General features: G+C 45.4%; 1 protein-coding gene across 1 annotated transcript in view; it reads right to left on the reverse strand.

The window, feature by feature from the left end:
• Window positions 1–1,309: 1,309 nt before the first annotated feature.
• The window catches only part of LOC126263228 (pickpocket protein 28-like), a 200,097-nt gene continuing 179,248 nt past the window's right edge, over window positions 1,310–22,158 (reverse strand). The window contains exon 9 of the mRNA XM_049960311.1: window positions 1,310–1,494. Within this exon, the coding sequence (XP_049816268.1) occupies window positions 1,310–1,494 (185 nt within the window). The remainder of the gene's footprint in view (window positions 1,495–22,158) is intronic.

The raw sequence follows: 22,158 nt of genomic DNA on the forward strand, positions 1-22,158 counted from the left end.
CTGTTGTTGAAAATTGTAACTACTGTAATTTCGAAAGTTTGTCCGCCTGAAAATGTACTGTTGTCCCAAGCATATTGCAACAAACGCTGTATTTCTATCGCTGCTCGTTTAGTTTTTATTTCCGTTTCAAATATACCGGTCATTTTTGAAACACCCTGTAAGTCATTTTCAGCCAGGTGTGCGTATACTTTTGATCACATAGTGTATGTAGCTGTTTCCAGAAAGAAACAATGCAGTCTTTGTTGCAAAATGAAATTTCCATTCTTGAAAAAAACCTTAAGTTGCACGCTCCTTTCTTTCAGTTGTGCTAGACCAGCAAAGTGTGTAAAAGGGCTTATGTAGAGTTTGGAAAGTGGGGAAGAAGTGTGGTAGAACTGAAGGTGCGAAGGTGGGTAGAGAGCCATGTCTAGATCACTCAGTAAGAGCAAGATTCCTGGATTCGTAACCACGACACCACATAATTTTAACACGCATGGAGGTTCACAACAGCGCATACTCAGTTAATGTTTTGTTATGGAGATATTTTAGCGGTAGCAGCGAGTGATTAGTTTAATATTATGGGAAAAATACGAGATAACTGACAAAATATATGGTTATACGCCAAACACTGGGAGTCTGCTAGCCTTACATGGTCGCCATTTTGTTTCCATACCTTGACACTCGCAGGTAAATAATTCTAAAGTCTCAAACTCGCGAATCGTTTTGTTTGGCTCCACAGAAACCGGATGAGTGTTTGTAGAGGGAAAATGATGATTCGAACGGAACATCTTCTCGCAAAATCCCTTGTCTTCTTCATAAAGGAAGAAAATCACACAGTTATCAATAACCGGAGAAACACAAATAATCTGGGAGAAAAGTTGAGTGTCTCGCTTTCAAGTTAACGCAGCAGAAAACTATAAGTGGTGCGATCCGCTTGGCTTATCTTTGCAACAGACGACTGCAAGACGTATCAGAGAAGCAATGGTGGTGGTGTCATGAAACTGATGTAGGAGAGAGATGCTGTGGCCAGCTAGGTTGATCTACATCTACAAGGTTAGACAAAATGACACCGTCAGCAAATAGTGGCTCACATCCAGCTCTTTGGCCCACTGAGTGCGTCTGTTTCACAAAAATACCACGTTCAAGATCACACGTATGGTGCGATTGAAACCTCCTGGCTCTTGCATCATGTTCTACAGTGTATTACTTTTGAGGTGGTGGAGAGCAGACTGGTTGTAACTGCGGCTGGCAAAGGAAGAGGTTGCATCGACGGTTTGTGACGCCCGCCAAAAGGTGTGGTAGCTGAGCGGTTTCCTATTCTCCTTCCCCCTTATGGGGGCGACGCCCACCTCTGTGTGGTGCTGCTCTGCGGCCCACACGACGCCAGAGGCGTGCTGGGCAAGAGCGACGTCCACAGAAGGGTCGGAGGGCCATGCTGGCTTAACCAGCTCGCTTTCGTAAACCCATCATCCAATTCGGATGGAGGCTGTTGCAACAGTTGGTCGATATACACTCCTGGAAATTGAAATAAGAACACCGTGAATTCATTGTCCCAGGAAGGGGAAACTTTATTGACACATTCCTGGGGTCAGATACATCACATGATCACACTGACAGAACCACAGGCACATAGACACAGGCAACAGAGCATGCACAATGTCGGCACTAGTACAGTGTATATCCACCTTTCGCAGCAATGCAGGCTGCTATTCTCCCATGGAGACGATCGTAGAGATGCTGGATGTAGTCCTGTGGAACGGCTTGCCATGCCATTTCCACCTGGCGCCTCAGTTGGACCAGCGTTCGTGCTGGACGTGCAGACCGCGTGAGACGACGCTTCATCCAGTCCCAAACATGCTCAATGGGGGACAGATCTGGAGATCTTGCTGGCCAGGGTAGTTCACTTACACCTTCTAGAGCACGTTGGGTGGCACGGGATACATGCGGACGTGCATTGTCCTGTTGGAACAGCAAGTTCCCTTGCCGGTCTTGGAATGGTAGAACGATGGGTTCGATGACGGTTTGGATGTACCGTGCACTATTCAGTGTCCCCTCGACGATCACCAGTGGTGTACGGCCAGTGTAGGAGATCGCTCCCCACACCATGATGCCGGGTGTTGGCCCTGTGTGCCTCGGTCGTATGCAGTCCTGATTGTGGCGCTCACCTGCACGGCGCCAAACACGCATACGACCATCATTGGCACCAAGGCAGAAGCGACTCTCATCGCTGAAGACGACACGTCTCCATTCGTCCCTCCATTCACGCCTGTCGCGACACCACTGGAGGCGGCCTGCACGATGTTGGGGCGTGAGCGGAAGACGGCCTAACGGTGTGCGGGACCGTAGCCCAGCTTCATGGAGACGGTTGCGAATGGTCCTCGCCGATACCCCAGGAGCAACAGCGTCCCTAATTTGCTGGGAAGTGGCGGTGCGGTCCCCTACGGCACTGCGTAGGATCCTACGGTCTTGGCGTGCATCCGTGCGTCGCTGCGGTCCGGTCCCAGGTCGACGGGCACGTGCACCTTCCGCCGACCACTGGCGACAACATCGATGTACTGTGGAGACCTCACGCCCCACGTGTTGAGCAATTCGGCGGTACGTCCATCCGGCCTCCCGCATGCCCACTATACGCCCTCGCTCAAAGTCCGTCAACTGCACATACGGTTCACGTCCACGCTGTCGCGGCATGCTACCAGTGTTAAAGACTGCGATGGAGCTCCGTATGCCACGGCAAACTGGCTGACACTGACGGCGGCGGTGCACAAATGCTGCGCAGCTAGCGCCATTCGACGGCCAACACCGCGGTTCCTGGTGTGTCCGCTGTGCCGTGCGTGTGATCATTGCTTGTACAGCCCTCTCGCAGTGTCCGGAGCAAGTATGGTGGGTCTGACACACCGGTGTCAATGTGTTCTTTTTTCCATTTCCAGGAGTGTATATTACTAATTTCATCTGGCACGCCCTGTGATTGGCTTGCCTCTTCAATTTCATTACCCTGAGGCTGCACTGCCTCTCTGCTTCTAAGATTGTATCGTGTTTTACTTTCCCCCAACATTTTGTTATTAAAGATATTATTAAGAAACAATTTAACAATATTCTTAAAAATCCCTATGATTGTCAATACTAGCTTCCTCTCGCTAGCTATAAAGTGATTAGCGTACACGGTACCTTCCTCTCCGGCGCGATGCTGCTGCTTGCAGAATTGTTTTTGTCGTGTTTGGTGTCTTCGGCTGCCACAATCGACCACACACGCCTATCCCTGCCGTTCGCCGCTCTCTGACGTTGGACTGCAGCTGGTGTGGGTCACAGGTGTTGCTTCCAAGTAATTCACCTTGCTTGCTGTACGCTGCTCTGCTAACTGCTCCCTGAAGCATTCTTTCTCGTAGCGGTGAAATAAAACGTAATCTCTTTGGACTACGCACACACAACGTAATCCCTTTGGACCGTGCGCACGCTTATAACTTTGCACTTCGATTTGCGTTTTCGCGTTTTCACTTTCAACTACCTGACGCGCATTAATTAGCGGCATTTATTAATTTTGTTGCCTAACAGGCCAAGAAACTTACAAAAGTTCAAACAGGATATAATTTCACAGTTCACATAGTATCGTTTTCTATCTTTTTCACTGTTTATACACTACTGATACGGCCGTTTCATGATAATCATTACAGTCCACTCTTCTCACTATGATTTCCAAGTTTCAGCCAGTTCCCAGTTCTCGTTAACGAATAGTAGCCTCTTCTTTAAATACACATTCCCCAGCAAGGAGATGCCATGTATAAATTATGCGTGACCTTTGAAAGTCAGACCTGGAAGCTGGATTGAATAAGAATCCGTAACGGTTCTTTCCAGCAACCTGTCGTCTTCTAAAATTGGGTCCCCACTGCCGAAGACAGCTAGTCGGTCGTGGGCTCTTCTTTGGCGGAGGCTGATATGCCATCATCTGGAACCTGTGATTGTGCATTTTATGGGATGCTACTTGCCCAGGTTAGTCTCCGCAATCCACCATACGGTGCGTGGCGGAGGGTACCTCGTACCACAACTAGCATCTTCTCTCCCTGTTCCACTCCCAAACAGAACGGGGAAAAAATGATTGCCTATATGCCTCTCTACGAGCCCTAATCTCTCTTATTTTATCTTTGTGGTCTTCACGAAATGTAAGTTGGTGGCAGTAAAATTGTACTGCAGTCAGCCTCAAATGGTGGTTCTCTAAATTTCCTCAGTAGCGATTCACGAAAAGAACGCCTCCTTTCCTCTAGAGACTCCCACCCAAGTTCCTGAAGCATTTCCGTAACACTCGCGTGATGGTCATACCTACCAGTAACAAATCTAGCAGCCCGCCTCTGAATTGCTTCTATGTCCTCCCTCAATCCGACCTGATAGGAGTCCCAAACACTCGAGCAGTACTCAAGAATAGGTCGTATTAGTGTTTTATAAGCGGTCTCCTTTACAGATGACCCACATCTTCCCAAAATTCTACCAATGAACCGAAGACGACTATCCGCCTTCCCCACAACTGCCATTACATGCTTGCCCCACTTCATATCGCTCTGCAATGATACGCCCAAATACTTAATCGAGGTGACTGTGTCAAGCGCTACACTACTAATGGCGTATTCAAACATTACAGGATTCTTTTTCCTATTCATCTGCATTAATTTACATTTATCTATATTTAGAGTTAGTTGCCATTCTTTACACCAATCACAAATCCTGTCCAAGTCATCTTGTATCCTCCTACAGTCACTCAACGACGACACCTTCCCGTACACCACGGCATTATCAGCAAACAGCCGCACACTGCTATCCACCCTATCCAAAAGATCATTTATGTAGATAGAAAACAACAGTGGACCTACCACACTTCCCTGGGGCACTCCGATGAATACTCACCATCGAGGACAACGTACTGGGTTCTATTACTTAAGAAGTCTTCGAGCCACTCACATACTTGGGAACCAATCCCATATGCTCGTACCTTAGTTAGGAGTCTGCAGTGGGGCACCGCGTCAAACACTTTCCGGAAGTCAAGGAATACGCCATCCGTCTGATACCCTTCATCCATGGTTCGCAAGATGTAATGTGAAAAAAGGACGAGTTGCAATTCGCAGGAGCGATGCTTTCTAAAGCCGTGCTGTTGCATGGACAGCAACTTCTCTGTCTCAAGGAAATTCATTATATTCGAACTGAGAATATGTCCGAGAATCCTGCAACAAATCGATCTTAAGGATATTGGTCTGTAATTTTGAGGATCCGTCCTTCTACCCTTCATATATATGGGCGTCACCTGCGCTTTTTTCCAGCCGCTCGGCACTTTACGTTGGGCAAGAGATTCGCGATAAATGCAAGCTAAGTAAGGAGCCAATGCAGTAGAGTACTCTCTGTAAAATCGAATTGGAATCCCATCAGGACCTGGCGATTTATTTATTTTCAAGCCATACAGCTGCTTCACAACCCCAGGGACGTCTATCACTATGTCCTCAATACGGGAATCTGTACGAGACTCAAACGGCGGTATGTCTGTACGATCCTCCTGCGTGAAAGATTTCTCAAATGCTAAATTTAAAATTTCAGCTTTCGTTTTGCCGTCTTCCGTTGGCAGGCCAGACTGATCAGTGAGTGACTGAATGGAAGCCTTCGACCCGCTTACCGATTTTACGTAAGATCAGAATTTCCTTGGGTTTTCAGCAAGATCTTTTGCTAAGGTATGACGGTGGTAGTGGTTGAATGCTTCGCGCATCGCTCTTTTTACAGCAGCACGAATCTCTACTAACTTTTGCCTGTCCTCATTCTCCCGATCTTTCTTGTACCGGGAGTGCAACTGTCTTTGCTTCCTGAGCTTTCTCCGAATTGCGCTGTTAAACCACGGTGGATCTTTTCCGTCCGTAACCCACTTTTTTGGCACATACTTGTCCAATGCATGATTTACAATGTGTTCAAAATTTGTCCATAATTGTTCCATGTCCATCGTACCGGAAGTAAATGAAGTCGATTCATTTACTAAGTAGGATGCTAACAACCGCTTATCTGCTCTCTCTAGTAAGAATACTCTCCTAGCCTTCTTGACCGACTTTTTAACGTTCGTAACCATAGTCGTAATGACAACATCATGATCACTAATCCCTGTCTCATCACTGACACCGTCGATGAGGTCTGGTCTGTTCATGGCTACCAGATCTAAAATATTTCCATTACGCGTTGGCTGTCGATTTAGCTACTCAAGACAGTTTTCGGATAATGTGTTCGAAAGTAATTCACACGACGGCTTGTCTGTACCACCTGTAATGAATCCATAGGCATCCCAGTCTATACTAAGTAGGTTGAAGTCGCCTCCGACTAATATACAGTGTGTAAACTTTTAGATGGCAGACCTCTCCCTAGTCCTGAATCTGTAGAAGTCGGTAAACGTCGGGAGGCTTCGGTAGGCACGCAGTTTCGACTGCTGCCAACATTACTGTGTTGTACAAGATAGCCATTGTCGTCTGCTTCGTTAATGTTTTGCACTATACTGTTCTGCGTGTTTTTATTGAGTAGTTGTGCTAAACATTATAAAGTGAGTGAAGAGGCAGTTGCTGGCCCATCTCGGGAGTTTTTTTAGGAATACGCCCGTGGTTTTATATACTTTTTTTAATACGTTTGCGAAACGTGTTGCGAATAGTGTTAGTAGTGAAGAAATAATAGAACAAAACGTCATGCCTGACGCGGCACTTTTTCACGCATCTCGATGTTTACCACGTCATGTCTCCTGAATTATATATCGTAAAGAGACATAAATTTGCCGGCGCATTTACTGATATATGTGGATACTGTATGTTAAATATGTTGCGATTAGAGTTAATAGTAACGAAATAATACATTAAAACGTCATGCCTACTGCGGCAGATTTACGGTATCTACTGAGAAAATGTAGTAAGCGACAACCTTTTTTCCTTTCATTATTTTGTGGGGGGTGTCAGCGAGAAAGATTTTCGTAAAGGTTTGAAATTGTATGTAACGTTTGTTGCTAGTCGCTAAGTGCTCTCATTCTCAAATAGTGGATGCATAAATCTGCGTATTTTCCCGCGGTAGCATGTCATGGTTTATGACGTCATATCTCCTCAAGAATGTGTCTTATTTTTTTTTTCGGCTAGGAGCCTTCGTGGGCGTACGGAGAAGAAATCACCAAAATTTCATCGCAATCGGATGAATGGTTTGGGAACGCACAGAGGGCAGACATACATACATTCATTTTTACATATAGAGATTGACAGTTACGTTATACTATATGACCTGTTCAAGTATATTTAAATTTTATAATTAATAGTTTAACATTGCGGGGAATGAAATAAAATGAAAAAAAAAATTGCGAGCAGTGGGAATCGAACCCGGGTCCGCTGCATGACAGGCCTTTACCTAATCAATTGCACTTTTTTTTCATTTTGTTCGCTGCATCTGCTCGGGGCGGACGTCGTAAGACATCCATTTAAGTTCGTTGTTGATCGATTAGCTCAGTTTTTTTTTATTACAAAGGGCTGCTAACTTTTTTTTTTTAAATCTCATTTTGTTCGCTTTTGTTCGTTGTGTCTGCTCGGGGCGGACGTCGTAAGACATCCGTTTACGTTCGTTGATGATCGATTAACTCAGTTTTTTTGTTACAGAGGGCACGTAACCCTCTGACCGAACACGCTGAGCTACCGTGCCGGGGACCCTCTGACCGAACACGCTGAGCTACCGTGCCGGCATACTAGGCATGCTATAGTGACCTAACTGTTGAAACATTGTCCATTAGTCTTTTCGGGCGTTCGGAGAACAACTCACCAAATTTTCATTGCAATCGGATGAATGGTTTGTGAGTATATATATATATATATATATATATATATATATATATATATATATATATATATAGAGAGAGAGAGAGAGAGAGAGAGAGAGAGAGATTTTAATGTACATGACGATTTCAGTTTCGTTTACGAACAACATTTAAAGCGAGTTTTACTTCCAAGCCTTTCGCCTGCTTTCGTGTAAGCATGACGCGCAATTTGTAGTGCCAGCACTGCAACTGGTAGGCGTGCCCTGTCCCCCCCAACGGCTCCTCTCCCCTCGCCAGCCAATGCTTGCTTCCTCCTCTCCCCGCTCTCCCCTCACAACTCATCGGTCTAACAGTTAACACACTGTAGCATGATCCGGGTACTTCTGCGATACAGAGTGAGGACTCCCTTTGAATGATTGTAGAACTGTCACGGTGGAACCTGGTGGCCGGTAATAACACCCCACAGTTAACTTTATTTCCCTAGCCCTGTTAAACGTGTGCAGATAACTTCTCAATCACACTCTACTTCGACCTCAGTAGACACAATATAATGTTGGGTCTGTGGACACAGCTCCTACAATACAGGATCTGGTGACGGGAAAGTGATGCAAAATTTGCTGGGCCTCACCGTCTAAATGGAACCTAAGGACCTCTTCACGATCAGATGTTGGACTGGGGCCGACTGGGAGGCACGGCAAGGCATGGCGTGCGTGCTGAGTAGTGATTCGGAACTGTATCTCATAGCTGCTGAGAAAAAGAGCCCAGCGCTGACGCCCGTGAAGCGTTCGATCTGATAGCTTAGTAGCTGGGATAAAGAGCGATAACAGAGGATTGTGGATGGTGATTAAGTGGAAGTTGACTTTGAAGAGAGGCACTTGGACATTTTAACCGCAAAAGTGATCGCAAAGGCTCTGAAAATACTTCTTCTCGGCTGCTTAGAGCGGTTTTGAAGCATAAGTTTTCGGTTGTTTAGGTCGGCATTGCGGTGCGCGAACACAGCGCCCAATCCAAGTTCATATGCGTCTGCACCCACCACCAGCTCCTTCCGCAGCTCAAACGTGGAGAGGCATGACACGGAAACTGAAGACCTATTTTAGGGTCCGGAACGCCTGTGCGCAATATGTCGATCAGGAAAATGAGAAGTCTTTCTTGCTAAGTCTGTTCAGCTGGTATATAATCTCTACAGCATCGGGGATGAATTTACATTAGTAAGTTACCTCCCTGAGGAAAGATTGTAATACCTTCAAGTTTGAGGGGCGTAGGGGTGGTGTGATTGCTTCCACATGCCTCTTCCTAGGCTGACTTCCATTCCGAGCGATGACATGGCCGAGATATTTCAACACCGCGATTACGTTGTGCTCCTCCTACAGAAATAACATTCACTCACCTTCCGATGATTTCTTCTTCTGCAATCTGATCCACACCCATTCCCAGTTACAAACGAGTAATTTTCTCTACTGGAAAAGTTGTAGTAGAACCAGTGGCATTACACGAATTCAACGATTGCAACAAGTACTTTTCAGTATCAGGTTAACTGAGCGACTGGTTGAAAGTTAGTTTGTGATGAAAACTTCGATATATTGGGACTTGTTTGATACAAAAACACTGCCAAACCCGTGCTAATCTTCAGTTGTAGTTACAACACTTACGCCCAATCATAGTCACTCGTACTAGCCAGCTTATGGTAACCAAACGAACCCGTTACCAAGAGGACTACCAGACGGATTATATGTGACAGAATGCTCGCTCAAACATTACGCGGTCTGACCACCAAGTATATTCAGTTTTCGGTCACAGCTTGTACAACATACCACACAGATTTTGGTTATACAAAAGTCAAAGTTTACATATTAGAAACGAAATTTCACGTGTTCGTTTTTCCCACACGTTCACATCCACTTTGGGGGACTGCACGGCCACGTTTTAATCATTATTCTGCAAAATTATGACATATACTCATAGCTCCGTATATCCGCATCTGGACATGATGGTGGCTGACCTCTGAACTGAACTTTAGACTTCACGGAGTAGTTCTTTAGCCCACAAAATACTCGTGAACGTTATGTCCCCTGATTGGCTGATACACATCATAGTCAATTTGATATTAGTATTAAACTGCGGAAACCTGCGTCTTTTACTGAAATATTGTGATTATTATGACTGACATTAATCTTATCTAATTTGTTTGTTAATGTGAATGATGACGTGAATGGATGTGCAACCAGCTGTGACCGCAAACTGAATATTCTTGGTGGTCAAACCGTGTAATGTTTGAGCGAGCATTCTGTCACAGATAATCCGTCTGGTAGTCCTGTTGGTAACGGGTTCGTTTGGTTACAATAAGCTGGCTATTACGAGTGACTATGATTGCGCACTACAATTATCAGAGTGACTCCCTGTTTAGGTAACAGGATTATAGAAAAATGTTTCTTTTTTGTCGAGTCCCAAAAACTGGCTCGTTGCCCATCCATTCACGTCATCATTCATTAGGTAAGATTATGACAGTCATAATAATCACAATAATTAAATTTTGTTCCAAAATATGTTTTAACTACCTGATAATTTCATAGTCCGTAAGAAGCTGACACCTTTCGTCCACAACCGTAATTACTTGCAGCTAGCTACACTGGATCAGAGCGCTTCTGTCATGCGATAACCGTGACTCATTGTCTGAAAGTGTCCGCCCGCCACCGTCTCTTACTTAACATGAAAGCGATATGAAGCGACACGCCTCAGTATTCAACTGACAGCTTAAAAAATTAGGATTTGTCGAGAGTAAATATTAAGCGGGTGTCCAGTAGAGTGTGAAATAGTTGCCACAGGTCCTGTTGATGTTCCTCCGCCATGACTCCAGTGACGATAATGTCAACAAAGTACTTGACGCGGCTAGGAACATTTTTAATTTATCGTCCGAGAAACTATCGAAAAAGGTCTGGGTACAGGCTACACCGAAAACCAAACGATTAAACACGTAAATGCTGTGCAGCACGGTGACGTCTAATATCTTTTGTGATTCTTTGTCGAGAGACAAGTTACAAATACGCCTCATTACCGCGAATTTTTGGAAATTACTGCCCACCAGGTACTGTGGCAAAGACTCCTTATTGCTCTGGAATTGGATAATTGTCGATTTCAAAATATGAGTTTACTGTGAATTTAACTCACCACATAAGCGAAGTTTTCACGATGGTTGTTTCACAATTACCAACGGCATGGCACATTCACTAACAGATGTGGGTTCATTTGCACGGAGATTTGTCGTATTTTAGTGCGTAATATAGTGCCAAAGATACGGGCCGTGAACAAGAGAAACGAAGGTGCTCCGATTTCTTTAATGTGCTGTGTGCTGTGAAGTTCTTTGCTTTGACCTGGCCATCTGAAAAAAATCCTAGGACATTCGTTGCAAACGTTTTCTAGGTACTCAGAAGGTGCTTGCTCAGACACGAGGTTTATGGAATCATCGATGGTGAACCCAAAAGCGGAAAAGGCGTCTAAGCCGAAAATGGTTTACTTTTTTTTGCTGTTTACCACTAGTAAGGTGAGTTGCCGCACGGCGCTCTTGTAAGCCACCTCAACGTTAAGTGGACTTACGATCGAAATCTGCAGTTTGTTAGCGGTAGCGAACGGTTGGTCCTATAGTGCAGTCGCTGTTAAGTTGATCCCTGATAGTTGGCAGCGCTGTTGCCAGCTGTAAAGTGCTAAGCAGAAATGGCTGCAGGTGAGAACAATTGTTGTGTATAGAGAGCTCCAGCACACTGAGAGTTGCCATAGAGACGTCTACAAAATAGCGTAACGTGACTGTTTTCTGTAGGCTAGCGGAGATGCTGCGCCCAGCGCACACCAACTGCCAGAAATCTTCCTACAGCGAATCGACGCAGCGTCGTTGCACCAAGCTGTAGGCAAGTACACTACTGGCCATTAAAACTGCTACACCAAGAAGAAATGCAGATGATAAACGGGTATTCATTGGGCACATATATTATACTAGAACAGACATGTGATTACATTTTCACGCAATTTGGGTGCATAGATCCTCAGAAATCAGTACCCAGAACAACCGCCTCTGGCCGTAATAACGGCCTTGATACGCCCGGCCATTGAGTGCAACAGAGCTTGGATGGCGTGTACAGGTACAGCTGCCCATGCAGCTTCAACACGATACCACAGTTCATCAAGAGTAGTGACTGGCGTATTGTGACGAGCCAGTTGCTCGGCCACTAATAACCATACGTTTTCAATTGGTGAGAGATCTGGAGAATGTGCTGGCCAGTGCAGCAGTCGAACATTTTCTGTATCCAGAAAGGCCCGTATAGGATCTGCAACATGCGGTCGTGCATTATCCTGCTGAAATGTAGGGTTTCGCAGGGATCGAATGAAGGGTAGAGCCACGGGTCGTAACACATCTGAAATGTAACGTCCACTGTTCAAAGTGCCGTCAATGTGAACAAGAGATGATCGAGAAGTGTAACCAATGGCACCCCATATCATCACGCCAGGTGATACGCCAGTATGGCGATGACGAATACACGCTTCCAATGTGCGTTCACCGCGATGTCGCCAAACACGGATGCGACCATCATGATGCTGTAAACAGAACCTGGATTCATCGGAAAAAATGACGTTTTGCCTTTCGTGCACCCAGGTTCGTCGTTGCGTACACAATCGCAGGCGCTCGTGTCTGTGATACAGCGTCAAGGATAACAGCAGACGTGGTCTCCGAAGTGATAGTCCATGCTGCTGCAAACGTCGTCGAACTGGTCGTGCAGATGATTGTTGTCTTGAAAACGTCCCCATCTGTTGACTCAGGGATCGAGAAGTGGCTGCACGATCCGTTGCAGTCATGCGGATAAGATGTCTGTCATCTCGACTGCTAGTGATACGAGGCCGTTGGGATCCAGCACGGCGTTCCGTATTACCCTCCTGAACCCACCGATTCCATATTCTGCTAACAGTCATTGGATTTCGACCAACGCGAGCAGCAATGTCGTGATACGATAAACCGCAATCGCGATAGGCTACAATCCGACGTTTATCAAAGTCGGAAACGTGATGGTACGCATTTCTCCTCCTTACACGAGGCGTCACAACAACGTTTCACCAGGCAACGCCGGTCAACTGCTGTTTGTGTATGAGAAATCGTTTGGAAACTTTCCTCATGTCAGCACGTTGTAGGTGTCGCCACCGGCGCCAACCTTGTATGTCGGTTAAATTTCGCGTCTGTAGCACGTCATCTTCGTGGTGTAGCAATTTTAATGGCCAGTGGTGTATGAAACTTCAACAACTATGCTGATGTTCCAGTATCGCCCTGGATCTCTATACTGTGACTTGCAAGCGTAATGAACAACTTATTCGGTGCTACCGTTTCGTGTTGTGAATCATTTGTAGTTACTGCTATCTCTCCACGGAGAGATACTTGACAAGAAAAAAGACATAAATAAACAAGAACAATGATTTATTACCAGCATATTACCGAGATTTAATACATAAGGAAAACTCTTCACGAGAAAAAATAGTACAACTTCTCAGACACTAACAGGCACCAGCCTGGAACACACAGTGAATAAACGTAGTGGGACGTGCAGACTATGCCACTGACAATTCTTAACGACGGGGGCTGAGCGTTCGGCGTGGTTGGTCGACAGGTACGTCTCGGGATATCGTTGGAATTTCGTTGGTCCCGCTGCGGTGGCTTCCGATCGGGCTCTGACTGACGGGCTGCTAAGAGCCGGCGCATGAATCGGCCCAGATATCCGGTGGAGCGAACTGCTGACGCGTTGGATTGCGCCGCCCCATATAGCCGGAGCCCCGGAGGAATTCTTGCTGATTCAGTTCCTCACACGTGACACAGTGGAGGAAATACACTCCTGGAAATGGAAAAAGGAACACATTGACACAGGTGTGTCAGACCCACCATACTTGCTCCGGACACTGCGAGAGGGCTGTACAAGCAATGATCACACGCACGGCACAGCGGACACACCAGGAACCGCGGTGTTGGCCGTCGAATGGCGCTAGCTGCGCAGCATTTGTGCACCGCCGCCGTCAGTGTCAGCCAGTTTGCCGTGGCATACGGAGCTCCATCGCAGTCTTTAACACTGGTAGCATGCCGCAACAGCGTGGACGTGAACCGTATGTGCAGTTGACGGACTTTGAGCGAGGGCGTATAGTGGGCATGCGGGAGGCCGGGTGGACGTACCGCCGAATTGCTCAACACGTGGGGCGTGAGGTCTCCACAGTACATCGATGTTGTCGCCAGTGGTCGGCGGAAGGTGCACGTTCCCGTCGACCTGGGACCGGACCGCAGCGACGCACGGATGCACGCCAAGACCGTAGGATCCTACGCAGTGCCGTAGGGGACCGCACCGCCACTTCCCAGCAAATAAGGGACACTGTTGCTCCTGGGGTATCGGCGAGGACCATTCGCAACCGTCTCCATGAAGCTGGGCTACGGTCCCGCACACCGTTAGGCCGTCTTCCGCTCACGCCCCAACATCGTGCAGGCCGCCTCCAGTGGTGTCGCGACAGGCGTGAATGGAGGGACGAATGGAGACGTGTCGTCTTCAGCGATGAGAGTCGCTTCTGCCTTGGTGCCAATGATGGTCGTATGCGTGTTTGGCGCCGTGCAGGTGAGCGCCACAATCAGGACTGCATACGACCGAGGCACACAGGGCCAACACCCGGCATCATGGTGTGGGGAGCGATCTCCTACACTGGCCGTACACCACTGGTGATCGTCGAGGGGACACTGAATAGTGCACGGTACATCCAAACCGTCATCGAACCCATCGTTCTACCATTCCTAGACCGGCAAGGGAACTTGCTGTTCCAACAGGACAATGCACGTCCGCATGTATCCCGTGCCACCCAACGTGCTCTAGAAGGTGTAAGTCAACTACCCTGGCCAGCAAGATCTCCGGATCTGTCCCCCATTGAGCATATTTGGGACTGGATGAAGCGTCGTCTCACGCGGTCTGCACGTCCAGCACGAACGCTGGTCCAACTGAGGCGCCAGGTGGAAATGGCATGGCAAGCCGTTCCACAGGACTACATCCAGCATCTCTACGATCGTCTCCATGGGAGAATAGCAGCCTGCATTGCTGCGAAAGGTGGATATACACTGTACTAGTGCCGACATTGTGCATGCTCTGTTGCCTGTGTCTATGTGCCTGTGGTTCTGTCAGTGTGATCATGTGATGTATCTGACCCCAGGAATGTGTCAATAAAGTTTCCCCTTCCTGGGACAATGAATTCACGGTGTTCTTATTTCAATTTCCAGGAGTGTAGTTCGCGGAACGTAGGACCTCAGGTGGCGCTTGTCCTGCCATCTGTCGTGCCTTGTGGTGATCGATGCAATCCGAGGAGGCAACGCCTTGTTTATATGCAAACCCGTGATGCTTCACTGTTAGGAGGGATTGCCGATACCTGTAGGCGAATGCAGGGTACATGGCAATTACATTAATACCCACTGGTTCCTGCTGAGGGAATCGCCGGAACGATGAGGCTTACAAGCAGAAGGGATCGGTCTAGCTGTGAAAAATTCTGAACTCTGCCGCACCCACGTATTAACCAACAACAAAAGCAGACCAGCTGTCCTATGAAAAAAACTGCATGGTCAAGGTAAAGGCAAAGTAGAAGGTGCAGCTGATCCCATTATCCTTGCTGAACAACTGAACTAGAACTTCACATTACCTACAGCCACAACTGAATCGCAAACGAAACAGGACTCATTGATTGCTTCGTAGGGGTAAACGACTGTAGACACGAAAAATTCTATCTAAAGTGTATTAGGACGAGGAAGGTGTCTTGCATAAGGCAGAATTCCTCGTCCTATTTTCGTAGCAAGTTCGGACATAACAAGAAGAACTGCAACACCACAAGATGATTAAAGTGTGTTACTTGTAATACTGTCAAATAACCCATCATCCATATCAGATCAGCATCTACTGGACTCGATGGCATCACAGTCCTAATGATGAAGCTTATTATTGACCCACTACTGCCCACTATAACTGATATATTCAACCACTTCTTAACCACAAGTGTTTTTTCCGAGGCCTGGAAATAGGGTTTAGTTAAGCCATTACCTAAAAACGACGCTGCCTTAGCACTCTCTGATTAATGACTTACTTCAATGTTTCCTGCACTGGCCAAGGCCTTACTATAAACAGTCCACGACCAGCTAACAAACTACCTAACTACAAATAACCTACTAGACAAATACCAATCAGACTTTCGTAAACACTGCATATGCCCTAAAAAAAGGTAGCAGGGGACCTGAAGCTTGCCATGAGTGCGCAAGAGGCGACAATCATGTGGTCCTTAGACTTCAGCAAAGCCTTCCTCATTGTAGACTTCGACATCTTTCTTGTCAATGTTAACAGCCTAAGTTTCTAACCAGGTGCAATGAAATGTTTTCTCTCATACCTCACGTCTCGCCACCAATACATGTCCGGCACCACAAAGTCACAACGGAGGTAGCTAGTATCAGATGTCCTCCAGGTTCGGTATTGGGCTCTATACTCTTTTCATTGTATGTCAATGATGTGACATCAGTTTTATCCTGCTGCAAATACATTTACGCTGATGACCTCCAGTTTTATCTAAGTGGAAAACCAATAAACCTGAAGACATCTACCGATATTCTCAGTACCGAATTGTGCGCACTATCAAAATGGGTACAGAGTATAGGATTAAAGCTCAACCTATCCTAAATCTAAGCAGTACTTATTGGTTAAAATGGCTCTGAGCACTATGGGACTTAACATCTGAGGTCATTAGTCCCCTAGAACTTAGAACTACTTAAACCTAACTAATCTAAGGACATCAGAGACATCCATGCCCGAGGCAGGATTCGAATCTACGACCGTAGCGGTCGAGCGGTTCCAGACTGAAGCGCCTAGAACTGCTCAGCCACACCGGCCGGTTACTTATTGGTCATTCTAGGCTCATTATCCCGAGATATCGGGAATTCCTACCATCTTTAGCCCTAAATGAGACAAATATCAACTTACCTCTCTCAGAAAAGTCTAGCAGTAATTAACAATTCATGCCTTTCATTCCTTTTATTACGCTTAAACTTTTAATCAAATCTATCATGCTATGCAGAATTTCTCTTATGCTGTAATTTATTTGGAATTAATTTGTTTCTATTTTTCTCTCTCCCAATTATCACTTGAACGTTCTTTCAAGCATTCTAGCGATGATAACCTCCAGCAAAACATGGCATAACGTCAACGTACAACTGCAGTAGTATTTTACATGTATACAAGCAGCTTTAGTCGTAGTTTTCACGTCGTCTTCTACATACTCTACGGCTGCGAACGGATATTGCAAGCACATCACCATGGGAACAGCGTCCGATAAATATATCTTTAACCATTAACAACTACCAGACAGATGTCTCCATGGTAACAGGGTGATTCAAAAGCATTCTTGGTTGCCTGCGGCCGACATTCGGCGTCTCCATGGAAATGGCGTCATACACCACATTCTTTGAGTACCAACAGCTACCCTGTCGATGGAAACCGCGCAGCTAGAAGAACGCTGAATCGTCACCACGATAATACAACTGTTCCTATTGGCGTTTCTATTTTAAAATCTTTCATAAGTCTATAGCAAGATTATTAAAGAATTATATTATTTGTTTGATCAGTTACATTTGCATAATGCTATACATAAAATAATCCTACTATTTTTCACTAGTTATAATGTTTCTTACGTAAGTTAAGTTCCCATTTGCTGCAGCTGACGTAATGCAGCAAACGCGCCCGGCTTCGTAAAGTTACTGTTTTGACTCCACGCAGCTGTTCACCATAACGCCAGCTCCAGCCAAATGCGTAAACACCACGCTATAGTATTTCTGATCTTTTGTATACGTTGTGTAGAGCACAAGCCAAATATCACCCTACAGTATTTCTGATCTATTGTAAAGGTCATGCAAAGACTGACTTCCCTATTTAAAAAGCACTTTCATATGTTTACATTGCTGATAACCTGAAGACGGGTGACTGAACGTGCCGAAACTGGTCGTTTCAATAAATGATATGTATTTCGATCTTGATTGTTGTCCACGTCGTCTATGCAGACATTCAGATCCTTTTAATTCCATTTTATTAGTTAACTATGATGTGAAACAGTTACTGTATATATGAAGCCCTGGTACGATGTAAGAGAGGGCCTGATGGTCTCAGTTAGACCAAGTAAAGGGTCAACTGAAGAATGAGATACAACCCGTCGGCTTTGACCAATAGCGTCATAGTTCACTCATAGATATTAATGTCTTTATTTTCGAGCCATAGATAATAAATCGATTATCTTTCGTGGCGAGGTGTCATCTTTGTAAACTGATATAAATGAATGTGTTTTTAAAAGACATGGTTAGAAATTCTGTACGATTTCTGTCTCTTGTATTAATTTCAATCATTTGTTCGTTCCTGTTCATTCGGTTCTTATTTTCATTCTTAGCGAGTTTTAAATATCTTGGAAGAATTGTTTTTCATTCTGGACAATTTTTACTTTTTGATTTTCATTTGTAGGTATGGATTTATCTATTCCTATGAATATGGAAAACTTGAAGCAAGATTCGTCAATTGCAGTACGGAATACAAATTTTACAGTTGTTGCTTTTTTGGGCATTCGCTAGTACTATATTACTACGACGTTTTTCAGTCGATGCTAGTACTATCGAAGGCGAAAGACAGACACACGAAAAATCTGTATCTCGTACTTTAGCTGACGGGATACAAATTTTAGTGTCGTATGTTGAACTATAGAGGTCAACTGAAGTATGGGATACAAATTTTATGTATGTATCTTTTTTTCACCTTCGCGTAGTTCAAGTGAGGTACAGGATGTGAAAGTTACGTATGTCAATTTTTTCGTCTTTGCTATCATTAATACCCTATTCTTCAGTGGACCTCATATAGGTAAACTGGGGTATGGGATACAAATTTTACGTATGTCGGTCTTTTCGCCTTTGCCGGTAATGTTATCAACTGATGCTAGTAGTAGCGGAGACGAAAAAAGCAACACCTGTAGAATGGGATACTAGTGCTAGCGAAGACGAAAACGTCGACATACCTTAAATTTGTATCCCGTACAGCAGTTAACCTATACAGTTCAACTGAAGTTCGGGATACAACTCATATGCATCAACTGAGGGACACCGTGCTAACGCTACTTTCGTCAGTACTTTTCTTTTCCTTAGTTTTTTGCACTGGTATTCCATTCTTCAATTGAGCTATATAGTTCAACTGAAGAATAGGATACTAGGACTCAAAGAAGCAATATACTTAACAGTATGTTCGAGATGTGAATGTACGTCCTCGATGTCTACAGTCGCGTTTCTGTGTCCTGCATTTATTTGTTTCTCAGCATTCGTCGTTGCTGTTAAACCTGTGCAATACATCATCTCTGGTAACTTCTGACGTCATTGGTCAAAGCCGACGGGTTGTATCCCATTCTCCAGTAACCCCCAAGTTAAATAAAAAATAAATAAATGAAATGAATACACACGGAAGCGAGAAGTCGTTTTCATTGAATTTGTCGGCATGTGCCTACCTGTCCGAGAAGTCGTTTACGGAACGTTTGAGGAAATAGTCCGGGCAAGACGGAAGTATGCTCTCGTCCCGGGGCCCGGACTTTGTCCAGTGTTTGCGAGACTGAGCGGGCCCGAGGGATTGTTGCATGGTACTTGTAGCGACGCCATTTCCATGGAACTATCGACAGAATGGCTATCGATAGTCAAAGATAGTGCTTTAAGCCGCCATTTCGATGAAGACGCTGTATCAATCACTTCTACCTCGTCAACTAAGCTGCATGACTACGGCCATGTCTACCCTGGACTCTACACTGATCGGCCAGAACATTATTACCACCTACCTAACAGCCGGTGTGGCCGCCTTTGGTACGGATAACAGCGGCGACGCGTCGTGGCATGGAAGCAATGAGGCCTTGGTAGGTCACTGGAGGCAGTTGGCACCATATCTACACACGAAGGTCAGTTAATTCCCGTAAATTAAGGGGAGGGAAGCGATGCGCTCTGACGCCACCTTAGATCACATCGCAGATGTTGCGACGGACCTTTTTTTTTTTACGTGCGTGCGTGCGATGCACCAATTGCGACGGATTATACGTTGCTGCTGCAATGCAATTTCTTTTTGTAGTGGACTGTTAAGGCAGCCAGTCCACAGTGAAGTAGCCGAAAGGGCACGCGTCAACTCACGCCGTCTGGCGTTAAGTCTGGAACAGGATTCGTAATGAATGTGATAAAGAAAAGAACGTAGCTACTAGAACACTTAACTTTTATATTGTCCTTTGGTATACAGCATTCTGGATGATACAAGTGAGACTCTATCTTGAGGTACATGCAACGTTACAAATGGTTAATGGCGCCTTGCTAGGTCGTAGCCATTAACTTAGCTGAAGGCTATTCTAACTGTCTCTCGGCAAATGAGAGAAAGGCTTCGTCAGTGTAGTCGCTAGCAACGTCGTCGTACAACTGGGGCGAGTGCAAGTAAGTCTCTCGAGACCTGCCGTGTGGTGGCGCTGGGTCTGCGATCCTGACAGTGGCGACACGCGGGTCCGACATGTACTAATGGACCGCGGCCGATTTAAGCTACCACCTAGCAAGTGTGGTGTCTGGCGGTGACACCACACTTTTATAATTTTTGTTCACCTACCTCTTTACAGCGGTAGATCTTCGCACGCAAACTCCTATCTGCAGCTACTTAAGAGATCACAGAAAAGCAGTGTTGAGGAAACTGTAACCTCATAGCTACACGCCGGAGGCCGCTATAAGTAAAATTTGCTGAAAATTTTCTATGTACTTTAAAGAAATGATTCTGAAAACGGATGTCACTCGTACTTTAAACATGAAGTTCAAATTTAAACCTTCAATAGATCTTTATTGCCGTTAAGCAAGATCATCAGCCCACATTTACGAAAATTACTAAAGTTTCTGCTCACAGTTATCACCATACATAAAACAGCCAGAACTTTTACCTTCCCAAATTCCGAAACTAATTACTTGTAACACAGTCAATGATCGGCCAATTATTTCTGCACACGATATTCAGTGGTTGTCTTTAGTAAAAGTTTATGCTCGCCATAAAATACTCAGTAAGAATATACTCGCAAGGGAACCTCCCCATCGCACCCCCCTCAGATTTAGTTATAAGTTGGCACAGTGGATAGGCCTTGAAAAACTGAACACAGATCAATTGAGAAAACAGGAAGAAGTTGTGTGGAACTATGAAAAAATAAGCAAAATGTACAAACTGAGTAGTTCAAGGGAAGATAAGCAACATTAAGCGGGATGGGAACGCAGGAGCGCCGTGGTCTCGTGGTAACGAAGCAGCTGCGGAACGAAAGGTCCTAGGTTCAAATCTTCCATCAAGTGAAAAGTTTAATTTTTTATTTTCAGTTTATGTGACGAAGTATTATGTTTTCATCACTTTTTTGGGAGTGATTTTAACATCCACAAGAAAACCTAAATCGGGCAAGGTAGAAGAATCTTTTTACCCATTCGCCAAGTGTACAAGTTAGGTGGGTCGACAACATATTCCTGTCATGTGACGCACATGCCGTCACCAGTGTCGTATAGAATATATCAGACGTGTTTTCCTGTGGAGGAATCGGTTGACCTATGACCTTGCGATAAAATGTTTTCTGTTCCCATTGGAGAGGCACGTCCTTTCGTCTATTAATCGCACGGTTTTGCGATGCGGTCGAAAACACATACACTAAACTTATTACAGTGAACAGAGATGTCAATGAACGAACGGACAGATAGTAACTATGCAAAAATAAAGAAAGTAAAATTTTCAGTCGAGGGAAGACTTGAACCAAGGACCTCTCATTCAGCAGCTGCTCACGCTACCACGGGACCACGGCGCTCCTCATCTCACTTTGTCCATTATGTTGCTTATGTGGCCCATGGACTACTCCGTTTGTATATTTTGCTTATTTTTTCAAAGTTCCACACAACTTCTTCCTGTTTTCTCAATTGATCTGTGTTCAGTTTATTAAGGCCTATCCACTGTGCCAACTTATAACTAAATCTGAGGGGGGTGCGATGAGGAGGTTCCCTTGTCAGTACCACCACGCTATATAATTCAAAGTTCACTCGCGATTTTCGTCGGAACGAATTATCACAACACTCTAAAGTTTTCATAAACAGTTTCTGGTCATTCCAGATACCATTAACACTGGACCATAACGCGGAAGTTATCCCATAATGCGAAAAGTCACATCCAGCATAACCGCCTCCAATCAAAGCTAGCTCGCGACTCCCTTTCTCACTGTCCCACACTCAAAACTACATCTCCTCACTAGGCGGCGAACCGTCTCGCTTCCCCTTGGCTGTCAGCACTTACGACCAATGAGAACTC

This window comes from Schistocerca nitens, chromosome 6 (assembly GCF_023898315.1).
Source record: "Schistocerca nitens isolate TAMUIC-IGC-003100 chromosome 6, iqSchNite1.1, whole genome shotgun sequence".
Taxonomy (NCBI): domain Eukaryota; kingdom Metazoa; phylum Arthropoda; class Insecta; order Orthoptera; family Acrididae; genus Schistocerca; species Schistocerca nitens.